General features: G+C 37.7%; 1 protein-coding gene across 4 annotated transcripts in view; it reads left to right on the top strand.

Annotated features, from left to right (window-relative positions):
* CLCN3 (chloride voltage-gated channel 3) overlaps positions 1 to 10,513 on the top strand; it is an 88,843-nt gene extending 78,330 nt beyond the window's left edge. For 2 of the 4 annotated variants that reach the window (XM_081090933.1, XM_081090934.1), the window contains 3 exons: positions 927 to 1,143; positions 6,275 to 6,350; positions 8,053 to 10,508. In XM_081090933.1, coding sequence (XP_080947059.1) covers positions 927 to 1,143; positions 6,275 to 6,350; positions 8,053 to 8,211 — 452 coding nt within the window. In that variant the 3' untranslated portion in view covers positions 8,212 to 10,508. Of the gene's footprint in view, positions 1 to 926; positions 1,144 to 6,274; positions 6,351 to 8,052 lie in introns of all 4 variants that reach the window. The other 2 variants (XM_081090935.1, XM_081090936.1) reach the window with 1 other exon arrangement.
* The last annotated feature ends 3,621 nt before the right edge of the window (positions 10,514 to 14,134 follow it).

Below are 14,134 nucleotides of genomic sequence, written 5' to 3'. Positions count from 1 at the left end.
TAAGTATTTATCCACATACATTTTTGTAAAGTTTACGTTTTTGAATGGGAAAAGTGGACCTGTAAGGCTTTACACATATAAGAATAATATATAAAATACCTTATTATAGGACAGTTTTGAATACACACTAAACTCAAAATAGATGCATAAAGCTGGCTATTTTATTTTTGTATTCTCTCCATTTCACGGATTTCCTTCTTGTTCCCATGACCTCTCCCTTTCCTCTGCAGTTTTCTGCCTCCTTGCCACTTCCTGTCTAGCACTCAGAGTAGGGAGTGGAAGTAGGCAGCAGGACCGAAGCATGTGAGGCCGAGCACACTGGAGGGGGCAATTATCACAGCCTTTCAGATAAAACCTAGGAAGTCAGTTCGTGCCCATTATGTGCGTAATTGTAGTTTCACCCACCTGTTCATACTTGTGACTCATCTAGAAAATTAAATGTTAACATTAGCAAAGAGAGAGAAGGAGCTAATTCACAGTGGTGAAGTACACACCATTGTCAAAGCAAGGATGAAGCTCTTTTTAGTCCCACCTCCCAGGCAGGAGAAGTGACTGTTGGCACAGGCAGGTGTTATTCGATGATGGATTCCTATAATTTGTGCAGGTTTAAAAATCTCATATTCCAAACATGCTTCCTTATCCCCCCCAGAGTTAATAAACAGGGTCAGTGCCACTAAAGACAATTGAACCTTGGTTTACCAAAACATATTTTATTTACATGCAGATGGTGTGTTGGTGATGGGTTCTGATTCTGTCAAATATAAGAAATTGCTGACTTCTTAGTTTATTCCTTTTTTGTTTAAGAAGACAGGAAAAAATGAAGGGACCAAAAGTCATGGGATACATTGCTTTATTTGTTTAATCTCTGACCTTAAAGTAAAATAAAACCTGTCAAATTTAATTTTTGGTCTTCTCTGTCTCTTCAGAAAGTGCCAGAAAGAAACAAGAAGGTATCGTGGGCAGCTCTCGTGTGTGCTTTGCACAGCACACCCCGTCTCTGCCAGCAGAAAGTCCGCGGCCCTTGAAGCTTCGCAGCATTCTTGACATGAGCCCTTTCACAGTGACGGACCACACCCCCATGGAGATTGTGGTGGATATTTTCCGAAAGCTGGGCCTGAGGCAGTGCCTTGTAACTCACAATGGGTAAGTTTCATCAAAAAATCAGTTCACTTGTCAGAGGTTTTTATCCCTTTTAGTGGAATTCATATGCACTTAATAGGAGAGAGTGTAATCAGCTCCCAAGTGGGAAAGTCTGGCTCTTAGTGTGGCTATAAATACAAGATCAATCAGATTGACACCAGAGAATAAGAAAAATGTCAACTCCCAGATCTTTGCCAAAGTGTAGTGACAAAGTGTAGTGACACTGAAACATCTTCAGCACCTACGTGGTGCTTCGAGCATTTCCTCCCGTGGACGAGAGGTGGCCCTGACCTGTGTGGAGGACTGCCAACACCTGCTTCCTCTTGTCTTTCAGTTTTAAAATATGTATTTCTAGTGCAGAATAACTTTCTAGATGTTCTGCTGTTTACTGTGACAGCTGTTATTTAAATTTATCATGTAACAAGGGAATATATATAATTAAATGAAATATAATTAAATAATGCATAATTAAATGAAATTTGTAAATTAGCTGAAAACTTCCTTTAGCAAATGCTTTGTTTCCTCTTTTCTACCTTCTCCACTCACAGACCTTTTACATATAAATACTCATGTATTTAAAATGCACAAATTTATTATTTTTGCCCTTAACATACAAACTGCCAGTATTTCTGAGGATGGGGAAATAGGAAGGTTGCGTTTGGCAAATGTCACAGGGATTGTGGAGAGTAGCACAGAGGATTATTCCCTGATCACATACTGCTCCCTCATGTTCTGCTCCCTCTGTTCCTGACCTGGGACCTGCTTCCCTCCCATTCTCTCTCTAGCCCCTTTTCCCCCTTTATGTTACTGTTCCTAGTTGAGATACTTAAGAACGTTGTTTTACCTGAGGGCTGAAAGGGAAAGCTAGAAATGAGGAACAGAAGATTGTGCATAAACTGCATGCATAGCCTGAAGCTATTGAAATACCAGACACTTAGAGAATCACAGCAGGTATTCTAAAATATCATTTTGTACAAAATATGTGACCCCCTATCTAGAGAAAAGAGGGAGAAAGGACAAAAATAAAGGAAATTTGTTTATTGACTACCTTGCTCATTTAACTTTGCAGCCCCTCTGCAGAGTCGGTGGCAGTATCCCGACTTTACAGATGTAGGAATGGAGCTTGAAGAGGTTTGGTAACTTGCCCAGTCACGTGGTTAGCAAGTCAGCGATCAGGGAATAAAATATCTTTCCAGTTTTAAAACCCAATGTCTTGCTATTGTTTTATAATGTAATTGACTGATAGAATCTTAACCTATTTTCTTGGACATATATGATACTGTATTGTGTTAGGAATAGAAATATAAAGCTAGAAAGATATCCATGTTTAGTGATTTCACTGTGCTAGCCAGTTAAAATAACTGGAGATGATATGAAGTAAATCATTAAAGAGAGAAAGTTCTTGATTAGGGGCAGGGAGGTCAGAATTGTTAAATATTACAGATATTGATGGGAAGAGATGTATGTAGTAAAAGAACCTTTTTCTTTAGTGTTGTTTAATGTGAAAAATAATGGTACTAAACTTCACTGTTTAAAAATGAGTACATGTTAAATGGAGTAACTTCATAAAGGTTTACTGCTTCTTGGGCCCTTTTAGTTATAAATGATTTAGTGGGAAGCTAAGATGAGTTGTTAGGAACTTTTACTTGTTTTGAGTTGTTCTCTGTGCTTGCCACGGTGTGTTCTTTTATGTAGGACCAAACATATTGTCATTCTCTAGTCATGATTAACTATGTCCACAAAGCTATACGAGTTAATTACCGTATTTCCCTTTGCTGGTTAATTCTCAGGTTTCGGTAGCACAGACATTAGAAAGTGTATTTAGAAGAAAGTGTAAAAAAAGAATGAAGTGGGGGAAATGGAGGATAGTTAATTAAAATCTTACCTGATACTGTGTTTATAAGAAAGCTTGTGTTGTGTGTGTGTGTGTGTGTGTGTGGCTTTTTTTCTAAAGCGGCCGTGGGCAAACTATGGCCCTCGGGCCGGATCCGGCCGTTTGAAATGAATAAAACTAAAAAAAAAAAGAAGACCGTACCCTTTTATGTAATGATGTTTACTTTGAATTTATATTAGTTCACACAAACACTCCATCCATGCTTTTGTTCCGGCCCTCCGGTCCAGTTTGAGAACCCATTGTGGCCCTCGAGTCAAAAAGTTTGCCAGCCCCTGTTCTAAAGGAACACATTTAATTGCCCTGATTATATTTTCCTTATTTCTGTCCTGTAAGGAAAACAGATTGATAAATATAAAAAAGAAGAGATCCTTTGGGGTGGTGTCTATTGGGGTTTTTTTCTGTGAAATGTGTAAGAAAGTAGTGTTTTATTCTCACTTTAAATAATTTAAGATTTAAACTTAGAAAAAAATTATATCTTCTGGTTTTTAGTATAGACTATGAAGTTCCGGACAATTGCTCACATTTTATAGTTTCTACTAGGTCCTTAGAGGTGGTGGAGAATAACTATTTGGGGGAAGGGATATAACAAATCTGGAACCTTGGATGCCAGGAGAAAATGAGACCAGAGAGACAAGGGGAAGTATGTCTGTAAAGATGCCAGTTATAGATGTCTAACTTTTAATTTTAATTAGCAGAATTTTTCAGAATCTTCGAGTCTTGGTAGAACTAGCAGGATGTCAGTAGGCATTGTCCTAAAAGAGTTTTGTGATCATGTAAGTTCGGAAAGTATTGGATTAAATATAATTGAGGTTTATTTATTTGTAACTTCTCAGAACTTATAAAATGTTGGTATTATTTGATTCTCAAGTGGGATAATAGAAAACAAATTTTCCAAACTTATTTGAATATTAAACCTTTTCTTGATGGAGGGACAGGGTTAGAACTCGGATGTTTGGTTTTTCTTGGAACAGACTTTGAAAAATGTTGGGTCATGCTCTGTTAACTCTTACATCATTGTTTGTTAGCCCACAAGAAACAGCAAATCAGTCTCTACATGGGTCACATTTTGCACTGATTTTCCTTACATTTCCTGAAATTCACAAAGCAGCACTGAACTGGCCTTATTATGCTCAAATCACTTTTCTCCATTAGCTAAAGAGAAGGGGATATATGTATTTTCTTCTTTTTAGGGCTATTACTTTGTAAATATAATCACTGCTTTGTAAATCTCTAAATTTGCCATTTGTTCCTTAAAAACATAATTTTTTTTTCCATTGTGTACCTTGTGTTTTGGCAGAGCTTACTAATATATTATTGAAATTAGTCACTCTATAATTGGATAGAAATAATGAAATAAGAATTAAATTAGAATAATTTTGTCAAGATTTTCACATTTCCTGACTACAAGTGTAAATTCAAGTGAATTGATGTTTTTTTGTTGTCTATTTGACCTTAAACATCAGAGAAGAACATCTACTGAGTGAGTGCTTATTTTATGTAGTACAGTGTGGGGATCTTGCTCCCGTGCTCTGCAAACTTTTCAGTTTATCTTGTTCTCAGTGATCAGTACATTATTAAAAAAAAATAATGAAAAACATTGGCATAGAACCTATTTATGTCTTTCCTATTCCCTACCTTCCCTGCTTCCCAACCTTCACATCCAGGCACCACCCTAAGGAACTCTTTTATAACTGACTTATCGTAGGACCAAGCTACTTTGACTATGTGAAGTCCCCTGGTGACACCCTTCAAGAAGTCAGAATGTTCAAAGGCAGTTTAATAGTAAAGTTGACTTAACCTGCCCTGACCAGTTTGGCTCAGTGGATAGAGAGTCGGCCTGCGGACTGAGGGGTCCCGGATTCGATTCTGGTCAAGGGCATGTATCTTGGTTGCAGGCATATCCCCAGTGGGGGGTGTGCATGAGGCAGCTGATCAATGTTTCTCTCTCATCGATGTTTCTAACTCTCTATCCCTCTCCCTTCCTCTCTGTAAAAAATCAATAAAATATATTTTTTAAAAAATTAAAGTTCACTTAACCTGATCACCAAGGAAATATAAATATGTTCAATTACCCTGAAGGGAATTCTGGGTGGGCTTCCCAAATTTAAAGATTAAAAGCTTTTTAAGGTGTTTTTAAAAATATATATCTTTTTATTGATTTTAGAGAGAGAAGAAGAGGGAGGGAGGGAGAGAGAGAGAGAGAAACATTGATCAGCTGCCTCCTGCACACCCCCTATTGGGGATTGAGCCCACAACCCAAGCAATGTACTCTTGACCAGGAATCGAACCCATGACCATTTGGTGCACAGGACAACACCCAACCAGTGGAGTCACACCAGCCAGGGCACTTTTTAAGGTTTTTGACACTCACTGTCTATATTGTCATATACTGTAGTTGAATTCATTGACTTTCGTTATAAAACTGGTAACCAGAATTTTGTTTTAATAATTAAAAGTTTAATTATTTTCCACTGAGCCAAACCGGTTAGGGCAAAAGTTTAATTATTTTCAAGTATCCAGAGAATTTATGTCCATTCTTTTGCTTGATGTTATAATAATAATATATTAACTGGGAATCATTTAGAAAAGAATTCATAAAGTGAAAGTGATTTTGATCCCCTAATCTTAAACAAGTCTTATTTGCTTACTTTAAGAAGTAGCATTCAGTAGGTCCTGAAAATTATGGGGTGTTTGTTGGTCAGCACTATTTATTTGGTACACATTGCCTTTAATTTTAATTTCAAGTAATAGTAAAATAAAGGGCTTTCTCAAGTCTCATAGGCAATAAAGGTTGAGATTTCTCCTGTCTTTACATTGCTGAGGTAGATCCAGAAAATACCTGCTGCACTGTGACATTTTAGATATTAGAAAAACATTTTCTTCAAAGGAAGGAACAGTGAAAATGAAAATAAATTTCAGAATTTTATAGTTGTGTATTAATATTATTTGTACTTTTCTTTGTAGTCATCTTCATTGTAAACTTTTATCATTTTGATTTTTAACCTAACAAGGAAAATAACCCACCAGTATTTGAAAATAGCACCATGTCACTTTTGAAAGTCAGTAGAATTTATGCAATTGGGACCTGGGATTTCAAACCATTTTTGTTTTTATTTTTCTAGTGTTCATTAAAAGCATTCGTATGGTCCATGTTTTTATTCTTTCTCTCATTATCATTATGATTGGAACCTCTTTTAATTTAATTTCTCACAGTTATTAGCATAACATGATCTGTTTCAGGATTGTCTTGGGGATCATCACAAAGAAGAACATATTAGAGCATCTCGAGCAACTAAAGCAGCACGTCGAACCCTTGGTGATTAGATATATGAGATCTCCTCATTAGACACCTTAGACGTCAGGAGGCATGACACTTGTGAACTGTTCAGTCCTTTCTTTCCCAGACACCTGCCCAGCAAAGGCCTACATGCTGCCAATTTCAGTTCTATCTCATAATATGCCTGTAAGATAAATTAAAATGTATGTAAAATTTCACTCATGGGAAGTAAGCAAAAGTTAACATCTCATCAAAATCATTAGTTGCAATTTAAGAACTGTAAAGAGTTTGGCAGTTGACTGAGTAAATATTACTGGACATTTTTAAAGTAACACAACATATCTGTCTACTTTAGTGCTTACACCAGTCTCAGAGGATGCCAGATTAAAAATGTCTACCCCGTCACCCCAAACCCTCCCCCTCCTTTTAAAAAAAAAAAATGTTTCCTGATCTTGTGGTAGTCTTGTGGTAAATCTAAGCTCACAAATCATTTTAACCGAGCTTAGCAATGTTAAATTTGCCGACAATTAAATGGATTTTTTTATGGGCACACTAACTGGAGCGTAATATGTATGTGTATATATAAATGTGTGTGAGCATAGCATTAGTTCTTTTTCTGCTATACCCTCCATACCCTCAATACTTTCAAAGTCAATAATGTGTCTCTTGCCATTTCATTAGTGAACTGGACCTAGAATATGTGTGTGCCCCTTTTGTATGATGCTTCTAGAGTGCTGTAAGCAGTGTTTAGGGTCAGATGCATTTGTTCTAACAGACTCTATGTCCTTCCTAGTGGTTTAATGACTAAAGATAAATTTTGAATTATTATCTTACCTCATAACCTAAAAATTGTCTGGCTTTAGCAATAAATGCCTGAAATTATTTTGCCATGCAATTGCCATACCTATATAAACTTGTCCCAGTTTGTTTAATACACAACTGATTGTGTATTCCTGTTGTATGCTAATATTTCACAAGTGTTTCATGCATCCTTTTAAAAAAACTACTAATCAGAATAATAAGTAGCTACTCATTCATCCTGCTTTGTGCTTCACTTATAATATTTTAGGACTGCTTCTTGATTTTTTCATCTATCTTTTAATGTAAGCATTAACAACTAAGACTTTCATAAAAGCACTCTATCTTAACTTTTTTGGCCAAAATCAAAAAAGGAAAACATTGATGAGTGTTGGGTTGTCTTATAGATTTATTCTGGCTTCTGAAGTTTGCTATTGAGGTTCTGTGTTGACCATTTTATCTCAATTGTATGTGCTTTCATGAAGATTATGCATACAACTGGGCAATCTGTTTTTTAAAAGTTAATTTTAGTTTTAAAAAATGGAATATTGAGGGGATTTGGTCATCAAATATTTACTGCTTTTTTGGTGTGATAAGAATGTATATTCCTTCTCAAATGGGATTAGTATAATTTCTTCTCCATACATCCTCCCATTTTTTTTTGTTACTTTTTTGTTGGCATTCATTAGTCAAAATAGCTCAACTTCAATGAGAGTCTCAGTGGAAAGAACATTGTACTATTAGTGACCATAATACTTTTTATATCAAAGGATGGTAGCTGGGTAATTTGATTATCTTTACCAATAAAATATTTTTGAAAGTACAATATCAGGCACTTGCTTTGCTCTATTCCTGTCAACAAAAAGGATTTAGCTATAAATGTAGCTTCTCATTTTCTTTTTCCCTTTTATTTTAATGGCAGTCTTCTCTTTATTTTTTTCAGGCGCCTCCTTGGCATTATAACAAAAAAAGATATCCTCCGTCATATGGCCCAGACGGCAAACCAAGACCCCGCTTCGGTAATGTTCAACTGAACCTCGTAGATGAGGACAGAGAGGAGGCAGAAGAGGAAGTTCATTTGTTGAATAGCACAACTCTGTAACCTGAGGGAGTCGTCTACCTATAGTTCTCCTTTAAACAAAAAAAGAAAGAAAAAGAAAATATAAAAGCCAGGCTTTTGCAACATGGTTTGCAAATAATGCTGGTGGAACGGAGGAATTGTTTGGGGGAGGGAAAGGAGAGAGAAGGAAATGAGTGAGGTATTTCCCCGTCTAAGGAGAGCAGCCATCCACCTCCTGTCATTCTGCACTGGATGCGTTCAACTGAGGATGTGCCATGAAAGTGCAGACTTGAGCCCCAAAGGAGAGGGCCCTGGAGCCCTGGAGCACCCGGCCTGTTACTCCAACATCGCAAAGACGTGTTATCAGTCCCCGTTTCTGGAGGGGTTACTTTGAATTGAGCCATCTATAAGACTGCAGGTCTTGCCCTTTTTTAATCAAAACTGTTCTGTTTAATTCATGAATTGTATAGTTAAGCATTACCTTTTTACATTCCAGAAGAGCTTCTCTCTCTTTCTTTCTCTCTCTGTAACAAAGCCTCTTTAAATTGGTGTGCCCTTTTGAAGCAATCCTTTCTCATATTGAGATGTACTGTGATTTTACTGAGGTTTCATCACAAGAAGGGAGTGTTTCTTATGCCACTAACCATGTAGTTTTTTTTACCATCGCTGAATGCTTGGAGCCGACACATGCACCATAACAAAGGCCGATCAAACAGGTACAATCTTGAATGAAGCATGAATGAGATCTCTCAGCTTTGTGCTGTGTGGTTCAGAATCTTTTTGTTTTTCCCCCTCTCAGATTTTATGGATAATGTGACCTGGTCTTATGCATATTTTCTATTTCTAAAACTGCTATGAAATACAAGTACTGTTCAGCATAAGGAAGCACCGTGCTACTGCTCTGACAGTAAAGAGAAGTAACTATTCTGTTTAGCTATATCTGGAATTAACTGCATGTTTAAACACTGGAATTTTTTTTTCTTCTTGAAATTAGATCAGTAATTTTTTTCTTTCCTCAAGATATTTTACTGCTGACACTGAAGAAATGTAATTCATAACTTGCACTAATGTATATTTCTTTTTCTTAAAAATTTACCATTCTTATTTATATTTTTATGGATTAAAATTTATAAAATACAGATCAGTTAATATCTCACTTAAGTAATTTTACCTTTTTAATGTGATTTTTATGGACTAATTCTGACTTACAAATATGGAGATATGAACAAAGTTTACAATGGGAACAAGGGTTTGAGAGAAGATGTGGTTATTTATGATCTAATGTGTACATAAACCTTCTTCTGATCTTTCACTGCCATCCCCTGGATTCTATCATCTGACCTGTCCATTCTGACTCATTAATGGAAAATTGAAACACTACAAATCACTCTGAAGATTAAAATCAAACATTAAATAGTGTTTACCTTTAAAAAAATCAAATGAAATTGCAAAAATAGTTAAAATTGTAATCAGAACATAACCTTTGAATCTTCGGGTATGTCACATCCAGAGGTATTCAATGATGTTTTGACTATTCGCAGTGCATATTTTGCAGGATGAATTGAAAATGTATTGGGGTATGTTTGGGATTGTTTTTGGGAATGTCTGTCTTAATCATGGTCTTAATTCACTATCGGCAAAGGTAGTTTTCTTGAAGGACCGGCCTAAATATTCTGTGATTATGCATTTTTGGTTGGAAAGTGATTTTTTGCAGACATTTTCTGAAACAAACTGGCAATGAGCTGCTTTTTTGGAAGTGAGTCTTCACTTCCTAGTTTTTAATAGATCTGTAAGATCACATAAAATGGGTAAAATCTTGAAGATTTATAAGATCATGAAGCCATATTAGAATGACAATTGTTAAGTTGAAAAAATTTTAGAAACTCCATGAAACATTCTAGTTTTTCTATCTGCCTAAAATTGGTACTTTGTCCAAGACACTTCCCTACATTGGCAGACTTCAAGTTTTCTGGCCCCTTCAAAGTTTCTTTGACCATCCAGAGTACGATAATTTCTGAACGATGGTTGTGTGTATCTTATCTCCAGCTTGTCTGAAGCGTGCAAGGCGCTGCTGGAGTGTGAGTTCCTCAGCACTGGCTACCGAACAACTTAATTGCTTGTTCTCAGTTACAAGCCTTGGAAAGAGAAGCGAGTTTCTTTGCAGGTAGCTTCATCATAGTAAACTTTACATGCATTTTGTTTTTCATGTTAGGGCCTCCTTTCATTGCCTATCCTGCTTCAGAGACTGACATTTCAGGGTGAACACTCAAGGTGGATATTAATTTTCTTCTTGGTGTATTTCTCTCTCTGATGTGTCTTACAGCTGAAATACAGGAAAAGTGCCATATTTCTATGCATTCAGTGGTTTTCTTTGGGATTACGATCTGTTCCATTTTTCTTCTTGATAGGTTGAGGTATGTCTGCTTTTTCACCAAACTGTGAAATAGTGGAGATCATGAAATATATGTGCCTGGCTGATTGGCAAATAATATGTGGAGCACCTTATTTGCGTCGCTTTTTGGAGAAGGTCTGATGAGAATGGGCAAGGGTGTCAGCATCTCTTCCTAATAATTGTTTTCAGTTTTGGTTCATGAAGAATGCTTAGTTTGTTAACCTGTGATGTTGCCTAGAGCTGTATTTATCTGTTTTTATTTATACTAGTATAGTAAAGCTGCATATCATTACAGTAAAAATGATTACTGTGATGAGTTAATCAGAATATCTATTAAAATCTATATGACAATGTGTGGTTTGCCCTTCAATTATACATAGAAACCCTTCCACTTTTACTCTTTTTGCAGTGCAGGCCAGTATGTCCTGCACAAGCAGCCTTAAAGGGGTGATATATATGTAAAGCTTCCCTCAGATTACAGAACCATTCATGCACGGTGCAAGCAAGGAGCAACCAAACAGCAGCTGCTGGATTGAACAGCAGGGTATATACATACCAGCAATAGTACAGAGCCTCCCTGTCTGTGCAAGTTGCAGGTTTACAGAAAGTTTTCATTTCCATTTACATTCACAAAACCATGGTGTTTATTATTATTTTTAAATGTTTTTATTGATTTCAGAGGGGAAGGAAGAGGGAGAGAGAGAGAGAAACATCAGTGATGAGAGAATCATCGATCGGCTGCCTCCACGCCCCCTACTGGGGACTGAGCCCGCAACCCCGGCATGTGCCCTTGACCAGAATTGAACACTTGACCCTTCAGTCTGCAGGCCGACGCTATCTACTGAGCCAAACAAGCTAGGGCAAAAACCATGATTTTTAAAAAGAAAGAAATACTATGCTATTTGTATGAAGAGAAAATATGTGATTTACATTTTAAAATTTTACCTTGGAAACTTGCTAATAGAACTGCCTAAAAAGAAGTGGTGACATTTGAATTGTTAAAAGATTTCAGGAGTCTACTAATATTAAACTTTTAGTAAAGAGGCAAGCACTTTACTAAAAATTCAAGGATAGAACTTTTATCATTCATTTCATTTGGTCATTCACTAAGTACTTATTGAACACTTACTGTGTACTAGGCATTATTCTCTGTCTTTGAAGCTTACATTCCATTTGGGAAAGAGACACATAATATGGTGCCAGATGGTGGTAAATACCACAGATTCAGTGGAAAAATAATTCCTACATGCCACACATTGTTGTAGGCATACATGAATCAGACAGAGTTCTAAGGGAGCGAAGTAATGAAGAGGATGCTATTGTTAGGGTAACCAAGGAAGGCCTCAGGGATAAGGTGACATCCCAGCAGAAACCTAAAGAAAGTGAGGGAATTATAGTTATCTGTGAGAAGAGGAAATATATGCCAACATCCTGAAGTGTAGGACATGCCTGACAGGTACCGGGAACAGTAAGCAGGTCACTGTGGCTGGAGGGGGGAAGGTATGAGATGAGAAACGAGGTTGGGTGTGTAAGAATTTGGCTTTTGTCCTGAATAAAGCGGGACTCTGGTGAGGCAAATAGTGATGTGATTGATCTCTGGCTGCTTCAGTGGGAATAGACTGGAAGGGGCAGGGGTGGAAGTGGGAAGACCATCTCGAAGGCTCTTGGAATAACAAGGTAAGTTCTGATAGAGGTTTGAATCTGACTGGAACTCGTGGAAGCTGTTCAAGTGGTTGGATTCTAGACATTCTGAAGGTGGAAGACAGGATTTGCCAACAATGTGGAGTGATGGGAGTAAAGGTTGTCACCATGGTTTTTGGTCTGAGCACAGAACAACAGAATGGCCACTGACTGACGTGGGAAAGACATCACAAAGAATAGATTGGGGGATGTGTACGGAGAGGAATTTTGGTTTTAGGCATTACGTTTTAAACGCCTTTTAGACGTCTAAGTGGGCATATGTCCACCAGGCAGTTGTACAGATGAGACACGTTGAGGAGAACTCCCAAGTGCAGCCTGAGACTTAGACCGTGGGAAGCATCCTGGGACAGGAAGGGGTCACCACGGGAGGAGGTGGACAGAAAGGACTGAGAACGGATGCACTTGTATGTTTGGATTTGAGATGAGCTGCCGGGGTCCAGCCCCAGCGGTCCAGGGGTTCCCAAAGGTGTGGACGGAGTTGGTGAAGAATGATTTACACAGAGACAGCGTTTAGATGATCAGCATAGCTCTCTTTAGTCTCTGTGGATCTTCCTGTGCCTGACTGAGGCCACAGAGAGAGATCCAGAGGCAAGCTGAGCCTTTATTTTATAGTCAGAGGTAAATAAGATAGTGGTTACCATAGTTACACTGTTCTTGTGAGTTTCACTTGTTTTGGCCACTTCCTGCACCTCCCTCAGCCCATTAGCTTCCCAGATAAGATCTAGGGAGCATAAGGTCAAGCCTAATTATGCTTAGAGGACTGTGCCCTCTAAGCTGGGACTTGTGACTTTGCCAAAAGGTCAGTCCGAGGCTTAACCCTATAGCTGCTCCCCACAACGAGCCAGTGAGGTAGGGTGGGGAGTGTGCCATTAAGGGTAGTCCCCTAAGGTAAATGAGTAAGTTTTAACTGGTAGGTCAAGTAAATGAGGACTGAAAATAGGCCAGCGTGGCGATAACAAGTTTGACCAAAGCAGTTTCGCTGGGATCAGGCAAAAATCTGGAACAGGTTTGCCAGAGATTGGAAGGAATTAAGGGCAGCTATTGGAGCTCCTGAGATTTTCAGAAAAGGGATGTGTGATAAAGGGTATTTTAAGATGCAGGACATTATAGCTTTCATTTTTGATGGGAATGTTTAAGAGGGAAATTGATCAACTGAGGGGTCCTTGAGTAGCTAAAAGGGATGTCATCTGCGCACACAGCAGGACACTAAGCAACATTCATAGGAATGAGGAATGGTAGTAATGTGAGATTTCATGGAAGTTTTTATTGCTTCTGTTTTCTGTGAAATAAACTTGAGGATGGAGGATCTGTTGCATGTTTGGGAAAAATGTGAAAGTAGGAATGAAGGGCAGCAGCATGACCAACTTGAGGTTAATGGTTCTGTTTTTTTCTCCAGCATGTATATTCTTTCTTATTGAGGGGGCTGTATACTTATGGCATAACTGGAGATGAGGCATTAAAATTCCTGACTAGAAGTTTTTCCTTTTAAGTAGTCCACTCATACGTTTTATTAAAAACATTAAGTATCTCATAACATCTGTTTAAGGACACAGCTCACAAAGTAGGTAACTTTGGGGACTACAAAATGTGGGGACTAAACTAGATGAACTCGGGGCTTTCCTGTAGTCCATATGAAAGGGAAAGAACTTATGGGCTCTTTAGCCTAATCCACAATGTTTGCTATTTTACACTTCATGATTTGCTTTGTTTTTCAAGTGAAGGACATTTTGTCAGGTTTAATGAGGATCTGAATCTGGTAAAACACAGATTTGTACTGGAAGTACAATGAAGTAATTTGCAATGGAAAACTAAAATCTAAATGAATAGTATACTGACTTCTATGTTATATTATCTATATACTAGAGGCCCGGT

This window comes from Myotis nattereri, assembly GCF_964212035.1.
Source record: "Myotis nattereri genome assembly, chromosome: 5".
Classification (NCBI taxonomy): Eukaryota; Metazoa; Chordata; class Mammalia; order Chiroptera; family Vespertilionidae; genus Myotis; species Myotis nattereri.
This window is presented reverse-complemented; position numbering and strand designations above follow the sequence as displayed.